The 15,295-nt window shown below is 45.0% G+C and overlaps 1 protein-coding gene across 2 annotated transcripts; it reads left to right on the top strand.

The window, feature by feature from the left end:
- Window positions 1–4,016: 4,016 nt before the first annotated feature.
- Window positions 4,017–13,496, top strand: LOC142652249 (retinoic acid receptor responder protein 2-like). Of its 2 annotated transcripts, none has more exons than XM_075827884.1 (6): window positions 4,017–4,203; window positions 7,302–7,531; window positions 7,671–7,778; window positions 9,826–9,924; window positions 10,182–10,287; window positions 10,946–13,496. In XM_075827884.1, exons 2-5 carry the CDS (start codon window positions 7,340–7,342, stop codon window positions 10,269–10,271), a joined length of 489 nt encoding a protein of 162 aa, XP_075683999.1. In that variant the 5' UTR covers window positions 4,017–4,203; window positions 7,302–7,339; the 3' UTR covers window positions 10,272–10,287; window positions 10,946–13,496. The 2 variants fall into 2 exon arrangements, with proteins under 2 accessions (XP_075683999.1, XP_075683998.1); XM_075827883.1 differs by having other exon boundaries at window positions 4,023–4,203; window positions 10,182–10,267.
- The last annotated feature ends 1,799 nt before the right edge of the window (window positions 13,497–15,295 follow it).

The following is a 15,295-nucleotide window of genomic DNA, read 5'->3' as shown; positions in this document are numbered from 1 at the left end:
CACACTATGGAACCTCTACTGTAAGAGCAGTCACACTATGGAGCCTCTACTGTACGAGCAGTCACACTATGGAACCTCTACTGTAAGAGCAGTCACACTATGGAACCTCTGCTGTAAGAGCAGTCACACTATGGAACCTCTACTGTAAGATCAGTCACACTATGGAGCCTCTACTGTAAGATCAGTCACACTATGGAGCCTCTACTGTAAGAGCAGTCACACTATGGAGCCTCTACTGTAAGAGCAGTCACACTATGGAACCTCTGCTGTAAGAGCAGTCACACTATGGAACCTCTACTGTAAGAGCAGTCACACTATGGAACCTCTACTGTAAGAGCAGTCACACTATGGAACCTCTGCTGTAAGAGCAGTCACACTATGGAACCTCTACTGTAAGATCAGTCACACTATGGAGCCTCTACTGTAAGATCAGTCACACTATGGAGCCTCTACTGTAAGAGCAGTCACACTATGGAACCTCTACTGTAAGAGCAGTCACACTATGGACCCTCTACTGTAATAGCAGTCACACTATGGAACCTCTACTGTAAGAGCAGTCACACTATGGAGCCTCTACTGTAAGAGCAGTCACACTATGGACCCTCTACTGTAAGATCAGTCACACTATGGAACCTCTACTGTAAGATCAGTCACACTATGGAGCCTCTACTGTAAGAGCAGTCACACTATGGAACCTCTACTGTAAGAGCAGTCACACTATGGAACCTCTACTGTAAGAGCAGTCACACTACGGAACCTCTACTGCAAGATCAGTCACACTATGGAACCTCTACTGTAAGAGCAGTCACACTATGGAACCTCTACTGTAAGAGCAGTCACACTACGGAACCTCTACTGTAAGAGCAGTCACACTATGGACCCTCTACTGTAAGAGCAGTCACACTATGGAACCTCTACAGTAAGAGGAGTCACACTATGGAACCTCTACTGTAAGAGCAGTCACACTATGGAACCTCTACTGTAAGAGCAGTCACACTATGGAACCTCTACTGTAAGAGCAGTCACACTATGGAACTTCTACTGTAAGAGCAGTCACACTATGGAACCTCTACTGTAAGAGCGGTCACACTATGGAGCCTCTACTGTAAGAGCAGTCACACTATGGAGCCTCTACTGTAAGAGCAGTCACACTATGGAACCTCTACTGTAAGAGCAGTCACACTATGGAGCGCTCTACTGTAAGAGCAGTCACACTATGGAACCTCTACTGTAAGAGCAGTCACACTATGGAACCTCTACAGTAAGAGGAGTCACACTATGGAACCCTCTACTGTAAGAGCAGTCACACTATGGAACCTCTACTGTAAGAGCAGTCACACTATGGAACCTCTACTGTAAGAGCAGTCACACTATGGAGCCTCTACTGTAAGAGCAGTCACACTATGGAACCTCTACTGTAAGAGCGGTCACACTATGGAGCCTCTACTGTAAGAGCAGTCACACTATGGAACCTCTACTGTAAGAGCAGTCACACTATGGAACCTCTACTGTAAGAGCGGTCACACTATGGAGCCTCTACTGTAAGAGCAGTCACACTATGGAACCTCTACTGTAAGAGCAGTCACACTATGGAACCTCTACTGTAAGAGCAGTCACACTATGGAACCTCTACTGTAAGAGCAGTCACACTATGGAACCTCTACTGTAAGAGCAGTCACACTATGGAACCTCTACTGTAAGAGCAGTCACACTATAGAACCTCTACTGTAAGAGCAGTCACACTATGGAACCTCTACAGTAAGAGGAGTCACACTATGGAGCATCTACTGTAAGAGCGGTCACACTATGGAACCCTCTACTGTAAGAGCGGTCACACTATGGAGCCTCTACTGTAAGAGCAGTCACACTATGGAACCTCTACTGTAAGAGCAGTCACACTATGGAACCTCTACTGTAAGAGCAGTCACACTATAGAACCTCTACTGTAAGAGCAGTCACACTATGGAACCTCTACTGTAAGAGCAGTCACACTATGGAACCTCTACTGTAAGAGCAGTCACACTATGGATCCTCTACTGTAAGAGCAGTCACACTATGGAACCTCTACTGTAAGAGCGGTCACGCTATGGAACCTCTACTGTAAGAGCAGTCACACTATGGAACCTCTACTGTAAGAGCAGTCACACTATGGAGCCTCTACTGTAAGAGCAGTCACACTATGGAACCTCTACTGTAAGATCAGTCACACTATGGAACCTCTACTGTAAGAGCAGTCACACTATGGAGCCTCTACTGTAAGATCAGTCACACTATGGAACCTCTACTGTAAGAGCAGTCACACTATGGAACCTCTACTGTAAGAGCAGTCACACTATGGAACCTCTACTGTAAGAGCGGTCACACTATGGAACCTCTACTGTAAGAGCAGTCACACTATGGAACCTCTACTGTAAGAGCAGTCACACTATGGAACCTCTACTGTAAGAGCAGTCACACTATGGAGCCTCTACTGTAAGATCAGTCACACTATGGAGCCTCTACTGTAAGAGCAGTCACACTATGGAGCCTCTACTGTAAGAGCAGTCACACTATGGAACTGTCTGCAAGAGGAAGTTGTTATAGTGAATTCACAGACAGAGTTCACAGGGGTCTGGATGCCTTTCTTGCGTATAATAATATTACAAGATATAATTACTGGATTACTTTAGATTATTCGTTGATCCAGGGATTTATTCAGATTGTTGTATTGGAGTTGGGAGGGAATTATTCCCTGAAATGAGTAAATTGTCTTGTACCTTTGATTAGCTGTTTCTGCACCGGGAGTTGTACAGTGTTCAGGGGTCTCAGCAGTCAGTACTCTGTATAGCGGCCGTGCTCGGTTACTGCAGCTCTGAACACGTTATAACTCCCGGTGCCGGAGGCTGCAAACACAGCTGATCGGTGCAGGGCCCGAGTTGGACCCCCGCCATACATATACTGATGACCTATCCTGTGGATAAGTCAGCAGTATAAAAAAAGGTACTTTCTTACTATGTAACTATAATATTGCCCCCTAGTGATGTCACCTAGAACTGCAGGTCCGACACTGTATTCCATGACTACAATAACGGCACGTAGTGACGTCACCAGGTAGTTTCACATGACGTCACCAGGTAGTTTCACATGAAGTCAGCAGGTAGTTTCACATGACTTCAGCAGGTAGTTTCACATGACGTCAGCAGGTAGTTTCACATGACGTCAGCAGGTAGTTTCACATGATGTCACCAGGTAGTTTCACATGATGTCACCAGGTAGTTTCACATGACGTCACCAGGTAGTTTCACATGACGTCACCAGGTAGTTTCACATGATGTCACCAGGTAGTTTCACATGACGTCAGCAGGTAGTTTCACATGACGTCACCAGGTAGTTTCACATGACGTCACCAGGTAGTTTCACATGACGTCAGCAGGTAGTTTCACATGACGTCACCAGGTAGTTTCACATGACGTCAGCAGGTAGTTTCACATGACGTCACCAGGTAGTTTCACATGACGTCACCAGGTAGTTTCACATGACGTCACCAGGTAGTTTCTCATGACTTCAGCAGGTAGTTTCACATGACGTCACCAGGTAGTTTCACATGACGTCACCAGGTAGTTTCACATGACGTCACCAGGTAGTTTCACATGACGTCACCAGGTAGTTTCACATGACGTCACCAGGTAGTTTCACATGACGTCACCAGGTAGTTTCACATGACGTCAGCAGGTAGTTTCACATGACGTCAGCAAGCCTAAAACAGACAGACAGATCAGGGGTAACAAACACGTTTCGATCCTTCAGTTTGATTCTCTGTCCGTGGGACCCGATGATGTGTATTTGATTCTGAGCTTCACTGGTTATGAGGACTAATGTACAGCGCTGCAGACTAGGGCGGTGATATAGAAATAATGGGAAATAGACGGATCAGTAACGTTGCCAGCGCAGCGACTCCGCAGACGGCTCAGACCGGCCCGAGGTCTTTAGGGTTTGGCCTCATTCTACTTTCACTTTTTCCTTCTTTCACTTTCACTTTCTTGATAATTTCCCCGGGTTCTTCCCAGGATGGTGGGCGTCTCCCAGAAATCCTATAAATGAAGCATGAGCAGCTGCGTCCATGTAAACGCCCCGACATATAGAGGGATCTGCACAGCTAGAGAGTGGGACCCCCAATCCAGATCATTGCACAGGAGGCGCGGTCCGAGGCTGAGCAGCTGCCGGGTATGTAGAGGTCTCCTCATCTATAGGTGATCACAGATAATCTATACGGTGCAGTCCGGGTCAGCGCCTCCTCTGCATCCTACAATGTATGTGCCCCTACTGACCGGTCATTGAAACATGTCGGGGTACCGGGTATAACAGGGGGTAACGGGTCCATGGGGTGAGGACAATAACTGGTACAGGGCTCTACTGCCCGGAGGCTTGAAAACCTTGTGAAGCTGCCAACAGCAGTACAGGCATGATACCCGATCCAGCACCCACTACAGCACCCGCTACAACACCCGCTACAACACCCGCTACAACACTTGCTACAGCACCCACTACAGCACCCGTTACAGTACCCGCTACAACACCCGATACAGCACCTGCTGCAACACCCGATACAACACCCGATACAACACCCGATACAGCATCCACTACAACACCTGTTTCAGCACCCGCTACAATACCCGATACAGCACCCGGTACAACACCCACTACAACACCCGTTACAGCACCCGCTACAACACCCGATACAGCACCCGCTACAACACCCGCTACAACACCCACTACAACACTTGCTACAGCACCCACTACAGCACCCGTTACAGTACCCGCTACAATACCCGATACAGCACCCGGTACAACACCCACTACAACACCCATTACAGCACCCGCTACAACACCCGATACAGCACCCGGTACAACCCCCACTACAACACCCGATACAGCACCCGCTACAACACCCGAGACAGCACCCGGTACAACACCCACTACAACACCCGATACAGCACCCGCTACAACACCCGATACAGCACCCACTACAACACCCGATACAGCACCCACTACAACACCCGATACAGCACCCGGTACAACACCCGCTACAGCACCTGCTCCAACACCCGATACAACACCCGATACAGCACCCACTACAACACCCGTTTCAGCACCCGCTACAACACCCGATACAGCACCCGGTACAACACCCACTACAACACCCATTACAGCACCCGCTACAACACCCGATACAGCACCCGGTACAACCCCCACTACAACACCCGATACAGCACCCGCTACAACACCCGAGACAGCACCCGGTACAACACCCACTACAACACCCGATACAGCACCCGCTACAACACCCGATACAGCACCCACTACAACACCCGATACAGCACCCACTACAACACCCGATACAGCACCCGGTACAACACCCGCTACAGCACCTGCTCCAACACCCGATACAACACCCGATACAACACCCGATACAGCATCCACTACAACACCTGTTTCAGCACCCGCTACAATACCCACTACAGCACCTGCTGCAACACCCGATACAACACCTGTTACAGCACCCACTATAATACCTTCTACAACACCTGCTACAACACCCGATACAACACCCACTACAGCAACCACTATAACACCTTCTACAGCACCTGCTACAACACCTGATACATCACTGCAGCCCCTTCATTCTAGTTAAAACTCACATATAGAAGTCACATATAGAAGTCACGTATAGAAATCACACCTAGAAGTTACATATACAAGTCACATATAGCAAGCACGTATAGGAGTCACATATAGAAGGCACATATAGACGGCCATGTGGAAGTAACATATAGAATTCACATATAACAGGCACATATATGAGTCGCATATAGAAGTTACATATAGAGTCACATATAGCAGTCACATATAAATGTCTCATGTAGCAGTCACATATCGGATTCACTTCTAACAGTCACATAAAGAAATCACATATAGAAGTCACATCTGGAAGTTACATATAGAAGTCACATATAGCAGTTACATATAGAAGTCACATATAGCAGTTACATATAGAAATAACATATAGTAGTCTCACAAAGACGTCACATATAGAAAGCACATATAGAAGTCACATAGAGAAAGCACACGTAGAAGTCGCATATAGAAGTCACATATAGAAAGCACATATAGAAGTCACATATAGAAGTCACATATAGAAGTCACATAAAGCTACATTGTTGATACGATTCATGAAACAAAAAGCATTTGTAGCAAAAAAAATATTCAACATTTTAACAAAGAAGCCGGAGTGCGTGTCCGAGAAAACCTCCCCTTACGTGTGTCGACGTCGCGTTTTCTTGTCGGGGTCCGTAGCCATAACTTCATGATGCGTAGTACACCTGGATGATGTCATTGCACCTGGATGATGTCATTGCACCTCGATGATGTCATTGCACCTGGATGATGTCATTGCACCTGGATGATGTCATTACACCTGGATGATGTCATTACACCTGGATGATGTCATTGCACTTGGATTATGTCATTGCCCCTGGATGATGTCATTGCACCTGGATGATGTCATTACACCTGGATGATGTCATTGCACCTGGATGATGTCATTGCACCTGGATGATGTCATTGCACCTGGATGATGTCATTGCACCTGGATGATGTCATTACACCTGGATGATGTCATTGCACCTGGATGATGTCATTGCACCTGGATGATGTCATAACACATGGATGATGTCTTTGCACCTGGATGATGTCATTGCACCTGGATGATGTCATTACACCTGGATGATGTCTTTGCACCTGGATGATGTCATTGCACCTGGATGATGTCATTGCACCTGGATGATGTCATTGCACCGGACCCACCATCTATATGCGTCTCGGTTGAGAACATTTATAGATAATATTAACGAATAATAAGAAAGAAAATTCAATGGAAAAGACTAAACTAGAACATGAGGGATTCTTCTACCTTAATTTAGAATCCAAAATGCCTCCCTGTGAGAAGTGTCGTCCCCGGTAACCCCCCCCCCCCTCCTAGGTCTATTAACCCTTTTGATGGTGTAAACTTGTAAGTACTGACATTTCTATTGTGTCTTTGTAAGAAATGACGGGACGCTCCGGACAAGGCGCGGTCCTCATGTCATCGGTGGGGGCCGCCCCTGACGAGTTTTCTGCAGTCCCAACCTTGCAGCGGTGCAGCCTTTATATGGTAGATTATCGGATATTTTATGTGTCATCTCAATGAGGATGAAGCTCCGGGACGACTTGGAACGGATCCAGTTCGGGTTTTATAAGTTTTGTATCTTGTTCGGTTCTTCCAGGATTTCTAGAAGATTTGGAGCAGTTGACTGGTGGCGCCATGAAGACGACCCTCAGGAGGTGGTGGTGGATTTCCACTTTTCTGGTGATGGCCGTGATGGGTGACGTCCCAGTGGATTCGCTCACAGACGCTGGGACTGAGGCGGTCAGACTGGTCAGAGAAGATTTCCACAAGGACAAGAATATCAAAAATGCCTTCCAAGTGTCCTCCATACTGACCGAAGTGTATGAGGTAAGTGATGAACATGGATGATCAGAGTCGTAGTCCAGGGGCCGCCGTCCTGGAAGACAAGGATATAACAGAGTCATATTTCCTGGGTTTATTATTATGGATTTCACGACTTTTCTGTTATTTCCTTTCCCATTTTTAGGAAAATTCTGGTGGGACATTTGTTAAAGTCAAATTTACAATGAAACCGACGAGCTGCCAGAAACACAAGTGGATGAGCGAAGACTGCACCCCCATAACGACCGTCAAGGTGAAGGGTTCACATAACTATACTGCACCTGGACCTTATATACCTGCCGCTATATACCTGACTGCTGACATTACAACCCATAGCAAAAACAGGCAGTGGGGGAGGGGTGGCTTCCAGGAGATCTGGTGTCTCTGTTTGTGGGTGTATGTGTATGTATGGTTACATATGTGGGTGCATGTATGATTGTATATGTGGGTGTATGTATATACAGTATATGGTTGTATATGTGGTTGTATGTATGGTTGTATATGTGGGTGTATGTATATGTATGGTTGTATATGTGGGTGTATGTATGGTTGTATATGTGGGTGTATGTATGGTTGTATATGTGGGTGTATGTATATGTATGGTTGTATATGTGGGTGTATGTATGGTTGTATATGTGGGTGTATGTATGGTTGTATATGTGGGTGTATGTATAGTTGTATATGTGGGTGTATGTATGGTTGTATATGTGGGTGTATGTATATGTATGGTTGTATATGTGGGTGTATGTATGGTTGTATATGTGGGTGTATGTATGGTTGTATATGTGTGTGTATGTATGGTTGTATATGTGGGTGTATGTATGGTTGTATATGTGGGTGTATGTATATACAGTATATGGTTGTATATGTGGTTGTATGTATGGTTGTATATGTGGGTGTATGTATATGTATGGTTGTATATGTGGGTGTATGTATGGTTGTATATGTGGGTGTATGTATGGTTGTATATGTGGGTGTATGTATATGTATGGTTGTATATGTGGGTGTATGTATGGTTGTATATGTGGGTGTATGTATGGTTGTATATGTGGGTGTATGTATAGTTGTATATGTGGGTGTATGTATGGTTGTATATGTGGGTGTATGTATATGTATGGTTGTATATGTGGGTGTATGTATGGTTGTATATGTGGGTGTATGTATGGTTGTATATGTGGGTGTATGTATGGTTGTATATGTGTGTGTATGTATGGTTGTATATGTGGGTGTATGTATGGTTGTATATGTGGGTGTATGCATATGTCTTGTTGTAGATCTGGGTGTACATATGGTTGTATATGTATATGTATGGTTGTATATGTGGGTGTATGTATGGTTGTATATGTGGGTGTATGTATGGTTGTATATGTGGGTGTATGCATATGTCTTGTTGTAGATCTGGGTGTACATATGGTTGTATATGTATATGTATGGTTGTATATGTGGGTGTATGTGTATGTATATTACATGTATAGGTGTGTATCTGTATTCTTCTCTGTGTATGTATATATGTGTGTGTATATCTTTATATATGTGTGTGTATGTGTATGTATGGTTGTATATGTGCGTGTATGTATATATGGTTGTATATGTGCGTGCATGTGTATGTATATTACATGTATAGGTGTGTATCCATATTCTTCTCTGTGTATGTATGTATGTATGTATGTATGTATGTGTGTATATCTTTATATATGTGTGTGTATGTATGTTACATGTATATGTGTATATCCGTATTCTTCTCTGTGTATGTATATATGTGTGTGTATATCTTTATATATATATATGTGTGTGTATGTATGTATGTATATATGTGTGTATGTGTATGTATGTATATATGTGTGTGTATGTGTATGTATGTATATATGTGTGTGTATGTATGTATATGTATATATGTGGGTGTATATATGGTTGTATCTGTATTCTTCTCTGTATATGTATGTATGTGTGTATATCTTTATATATGTGTGTGTATGTATATGTATAGTTGTATGTGTGTGTGTGTATATATATATATTGTTGTATATGTGGGTGTATGTATATGTATGGTTGTATATGTGGATGTATATTACATGTATAGGTGTGTATCTGTATTCTTCTCTGTGTATGTGTGTATGTGTGTATATCTTTATATATGTGTGTGTATGTGTATGTATGTATATATGTGTGTGTGTATATCTTTATATATATATATATGTGTATGAATATAATATATATACAAAAATAAAATAAATACATTAGCGGATTTGCCCAGAAGATTCTCCACATATATTAACGCCTACATTGTATTTTCTTATCAGAGAACCTACGACTGCATCGGCTGCTTCCAGTTTAATTCCAGTGGGAATCTCCTTGAAACGGGATATCAGAAATGTGTGCGCCGAATTCATGCAAAAACGGTGAGCGGTTCCTAACCCAATATATGTAAATATCTTCACTGTCATCATTGGGGAACAGAAATTGTGATACAGTAAAATTCCTTCAATCTTCTGATAGTCCAGAAATCCCAATAGTCCAGAACTGCTCCGTGGTCTTGAAACGCTTTCCTTAGCAGTTTGTTTCTGTGACATCCGATAATCCATAATATCTGATAATCTGTCAGGTCTCGCACAATGATGGAATGAGCTGAATATCCCCCCCCCCCATCACTTTATAGGCAGAAGTGAGAAAAGAAAGGCGCAAAAAATGTAATAAACTGAAAAAGAAAACACGTGCCGTCGTGGGTAAATACAGCTTCCGGAGGTGAGCCCCTCTCCTGAGATGTGAGTATGTGGCAGGGCTCGGGGTGCGTGGACCGGACCTCCCGCTTTACTGCCTAGAACCACTGATCATATGGAGCGCTCATGTTATATATAAAGTCCCTCCATTCTACTTGTAACAATCTATAATATAGACACCGGGGACCGGGACACTAAACCACTGGATAACAGGGACTAGGACACAAAGGTGCGGATGATGAGGATAAAGATGCAGATGATGGTGATGAATGATGATGCAGATGATGAGGATGATGCAGATGATGAGGATGGTGATGCAGATGATGAGAATGATGATGGGGATGATGATGATGCAGATGATGAGGATGATGATGCAGATGATGAGGATGATGATGATGCAGATGATTATGAGGATGATGATGGGGATGATGAGGATGATGATGATGCAGATGATGAGGATGATGATGCAGATGATGAGAATGATGATGGGGATGATGAGGATGATGATGCAGATGATGATGGGGATGATGAGTATGATGAGGATGATGATGCAGATGATGATGGGGATGATGATGCAGATGATGATGATTATGAGGATGATGATGATGATGATGCAGATGATGAGGATGATGGGGATGATGAGGATGATGATGAGGATGATGATGAGGATGATGATGCAGCCTCTGTCTCTTTCATGTTTCAGCGCTCCAGGTGGAGAATACGACAATTAACCTCATCCTCCGCATGAGAACGTCTCTCTGACCTCATCACACGATATGACATATACCTGATTTTCCATGGATGCCTTTATATTCTCCTATGTAACATTTATGGACATGACACTAATAATGAGGAGGAGACCCCGGGGATCTGAGCTGATAACTGCGAGACAATTGTATGTGAAGTCGCGAGGACAAGCAGAATGTGGACCAACAGGAGGCGACAGGCGGAAGACGCAGCGAAGAACGTGGTGGGGATCCGGCCAGAGCAAAATCTTCAGGAAGTTTTCGGGGGGAATTTATCACCTTTCTACGGCAGTTGCAAATTGTAGCAAATTTGGGACTTTTGGCCTTTTTTGCACTGCCCTCGACGTAAAACTTTTATAATTGACACTATTATATAGTGGATTCCACTGTGTGGGGTTTAGTGAGGTAGAGGACTGGGCCGGGCCCCGTTACAATCCCCCATCAGACAATTAAACAAAACATGAATGCTCACCTCTCAGCTCATCTTCGCCCCTCCAGGTCCCCTCCGACTTCGCACGGTCGGTCAAAAGATGCAAAACATTTTTATGAGGCGTTCATCTCCTAATAAATATATCGCATCTCACTCCATCTTTCTTTATATTAATACCGGTGTCACACCGAACCACTTCCAAGCATCGCGAAGAGGGACAACTGCTGCAGCGCACGTGCCGCGGATTATTTTTTTCCCTTTTAAGCCACGCCTCTAACCCTGCCCAATCCCCGCACATACACACCCGCTTCAGCCCACACAGGATCATGCTCCCATATTGCCTACCACACAGTATAATGCCCCCATAGCTGCCCCATACAGTATAATGCCCCATAGCTGCCACCATACAGTATAATGCCCACATAGCTGCCACCATACAGTATAATGTCCCCATAGCTGCCACCATACAGTATAATGCCCCATAGCTGCTACCATACAGTATAATGCTCCCATAGCTGCCCCATACAGTATAGTGCCCCTATAGATTCTTCCATACAGTATAATGCCTCCACAGCTGCCCCATACAGTATAGTGCCCCTTTAGCTGCCCCATATAGTATAATGCCCCTCTAGCTGTCACCATACAGTATTATGCCCCTTAGCTACCCCATAGAGTATAATGCCCCCTTAGTTGCCCCTAGTGCCCATGTAGATAGTGCCACACAGTGCCCATGTAGATAGTGCCATACACAGTGCCCATGTAGATAGCACCACAGTGTCCCCTGTAAATATTGCCACAGTGCCCATGTAGATAGTGCCATCCCCTGTAGATAGCGATACCCCCTCCGTAGCCATTGGAACTCTCGTCGGCAACGCAGTGACCGGTGATTCCACTATGGAGGAGCCACTGACGTTATTGTCCATATATGGACAGTGACGTAGAGGGATTCCCCTGGCTGAGCGCTTAAAGTAGCGCTGTGCCTGGAGAGTCCTCTGTACTTATGCTGAAGCAGGGAGCTGATGGTTCCCTGCTTCAGCATTAGGTTCAACTGTATTTGCGTCCTGAGGACGCAGATACAGTTGACAGCGGGACACTGGCCGAAAACCGGGAGTCTCCCTGAATCCGGGACGGTTGAGAGGTATGTTGGTGTATGAAACTCAAGTCTTAATAAATCCCCCCTATGTGTCCTCCTCCTCCTCCCCGCTGGGATCCACTCCAGATTCAGGCTGGGAGATATTTGCCCTTGAATATTGTAATGTAGAGTGTAAGTTCTGTTAGTTTAGGAGTGAAGTAACATCAGTAAAGGTTATAATAAATGGGGGGGTATAAATAAAATATGGCCTCCTGGCGTGGTGGAAGTCCATGCTCTTCTTCCACTGTATGGGTAAGTTCACACGTAGCGTAAATACTGCAGATTTTTAACAATGGATTTCGTTTCGTAAAATCGTCAGCGTAATCCAGTAGCAGCAAACCGGATGAGATTAGAACAAATCTCCACCACACGCGGCGTAAACGATGAGCGTAAAAACCTTTCATATATTGACCGGCGGTGCAATTTTTTAATCCGCAGCATGTCAACTGTATTTGCGTAATCGCTGCTTTTGTGTTGCTGGTTTTCCCCATTGAATTCAATGGAGATGTAAAACCCCCAACAAGTAGCAGATGTTGCGATTTTTGCTACGGAAAAGATGCGATTCCGCCACAAAAATCGCAACTCAGAAAAAAAAAAAATCTTATACTTACCCAGATCTCTCTGCTTCTCCGTCCAGGCCGGCCTCCAGTCATGACGAGTCATCCCATGTGAGCGCTGCAGCCAATCACAGGCCAATCACAGGCTGCAGCGATCACATGGGATGAAACGTCATCCCTGTAGGCCGGGCCGCAGACAGAAGCGGGTAAGTATGCGCGGTTTCTTTTTTCTGTTTTCCGCAGCAGACATTCCAGACAAAAATCTCGGGGATCCTCGTAAACTTTATATTTTTACTTTTAGAAAGATCGATGCTCGGATCGAAACGGTGGGAATAATTATCTGTCTGTGTTCACTTACTCTGAATAAATCTTATATGTTTAAGCATCAACTCTCTATATGTGAGTGCTGTGGATTCATAGATAGATAGATCTTTCATCCCGAGCTTCCGGGTTCATGTATAGAATGCCAGAAGAACAGTGAAGACTGACACTTACACAGGCAGTGCGGTAGGAGAGAGAGGCGGTAAGTCATTCTACATAACAATGGAGGCGAGGTACACTCAATATATAAAAGAAGAAAAAATCTGATGATATTACTAAAAGACGACCACGGGAATGTAATAGTAGAGGACAAAGAGGGGGCTGAGATATTAAACACGTAGTTCTCCTTGGTGACCACAGATGAGCTCACAGTGCCAGATATTCAGGGGGACAGTAATAAAGGTTCCCCACCCAATATTACCTGCTTAACACAAGAGGAAGTACAGCTAAGTGGGAGCAAATAAAATATTCATAAAGCCCTCGGCCCAGACAGCATTCACCCACGGGTATTAAGGGAATTGAGCTGAGTATTAGACAGACCATTGTATCTCATCTTCTTAGACTCCCTTGTAACAGGATCAGTGCCACAGGATTGGAGGTGGCTGATGTTGTAGGACAAAAAGGTGGAACCAGGTAACTACGGTCCAGTAAGTCTGACATCTGTCCTATGTAAAATATATGAGATGTGCTGCAAAAGTATATGTCACGATCTGTGGGTATGTGGCCCCACTGGGCCGTACCGCCGTAGCGGGATAGCAGCTGGCCAAACGGTGTACCAAGTCAATGTGTATATAGTCCACGCACAAGGCTACCTGTAGCAGCTTGGACAGTATTAACGGCTAGGCTCAGATGGGACCTTGGCAGGAGACACCAGGCGCGGTGTAACACAGCAGGCGTGACCGATGGCACAACACAACTCCAACTTTCTAAATGCACAGGAACAACAGTAGCACGGGATATAGGATACAGGTAGCAGGTACGGGAGCACTGGGAACTGGATAACACGACAACGCTCGGGCAATGAGTGAAAGGGCAGAGCCCTTTTTATAGTCCAGGGTGATGATGGGTAAATAGATGATTATTTTCATGTGCGCGCGCTGGCCCTTCAAGGCCGGGCATGAGCGTGCGCGCGCACCCTACGGAACACAGTAGAACGGAGCAGAAGTAAGCGCTGGCATCTCCTGGGGAGAAGATGCGGGCCAGCTTTTACAGATCCATGACTGCGGCCGACGGGGGAGTGAGTGATCCCGACGGTCCGCGCCCGTGGACGCTACAGTATATACCAGAAAAAAGTCTAATCACGGATAACCAGCATGGATTCATAAAAAACGGGTTGTGCCTAACCACAGGGACTGCGGGACATATATGCAAGTGGGTAAATAACTGGTTAAGGGACAGACAACAAAACTTTTTAGGATACTTAAAGGGGTATTCCCATCTCAGACATTTATGGAATCTATTAAAAGGATTTTTCCATAAATGTCTGATATGTGCGGCTACCAGCCCTGGGACCCGCACCTATGCCACAAACGTCGTTCCTGGTGAGCTGGCCGTTGGCCGCTGATTCCATACGGGAGCTCAGTGGAGTGGTTGTCAGACATGCGCACGGCTCTCTCTATTCTGTTTTATAGGAACAGCGGAGCAGCACGTGCTGTGGATGTGCCATAAATGTGTGTGATGGGAATAAATCTCAGCTTGATTATAAAATAATAAATAAAGATCGAGATAAGCTGCAGCCCGGGCGAGAAGGTGGAAGATGAAATTTAATGTTAATAAATGTAATGTAATGCACCATGGCCGCAGTAATCGTATTAATGCATATACATTACATAGAATAAACCCGGGGATAATAAAACAAGAGAAGGAC

The sequence above is a fragment of the Rhinoderma darwinii genome, chromosome 5 (assembly GCF_050947455.1).
Source record: "Rhinoderma darwinii isolate aRhiDar2 chromosome 5, aRhiDar2.hap1, whole genome shotgun sequence".
In the NCBI taxonomy this organism is placed as follows: domain Eukaryota; kingdom Metazoa; phylum Chordata; class Amphibia; order Anura; family Rhinodermatidae; genus Rhinoderma; species Rhinoderma darwinii.
The sequence above is the reverse complement of the archived record's forward strand: the minus strand, read 5'-3'. Positions and strand labels throughout refer to the sequence as shown.

Coding starts and splice junctions, on each gene's coding strand:
- LOC142652249 (XM_075827883.1), top strand. CDS start 7,340: ATGAAGACGACCCTCAGGAGGTGGTGGTGGATTTCCACTTTTCTGGTG. Junction 7,532..7,670: donor TACTGACCGAAGTGTATGAG/GTAAGTGATGAA, acceptor TCCCATTTTTAG/GAAAATTCTGGTGGGACATT. Junction 10,268..10,945: donor GGTAAATACAGCTTCCGGAG/GTGAGCCCCTCT, acceptor TTCATGTTTCAG/CGCTCCAGGTGGAGAATACG.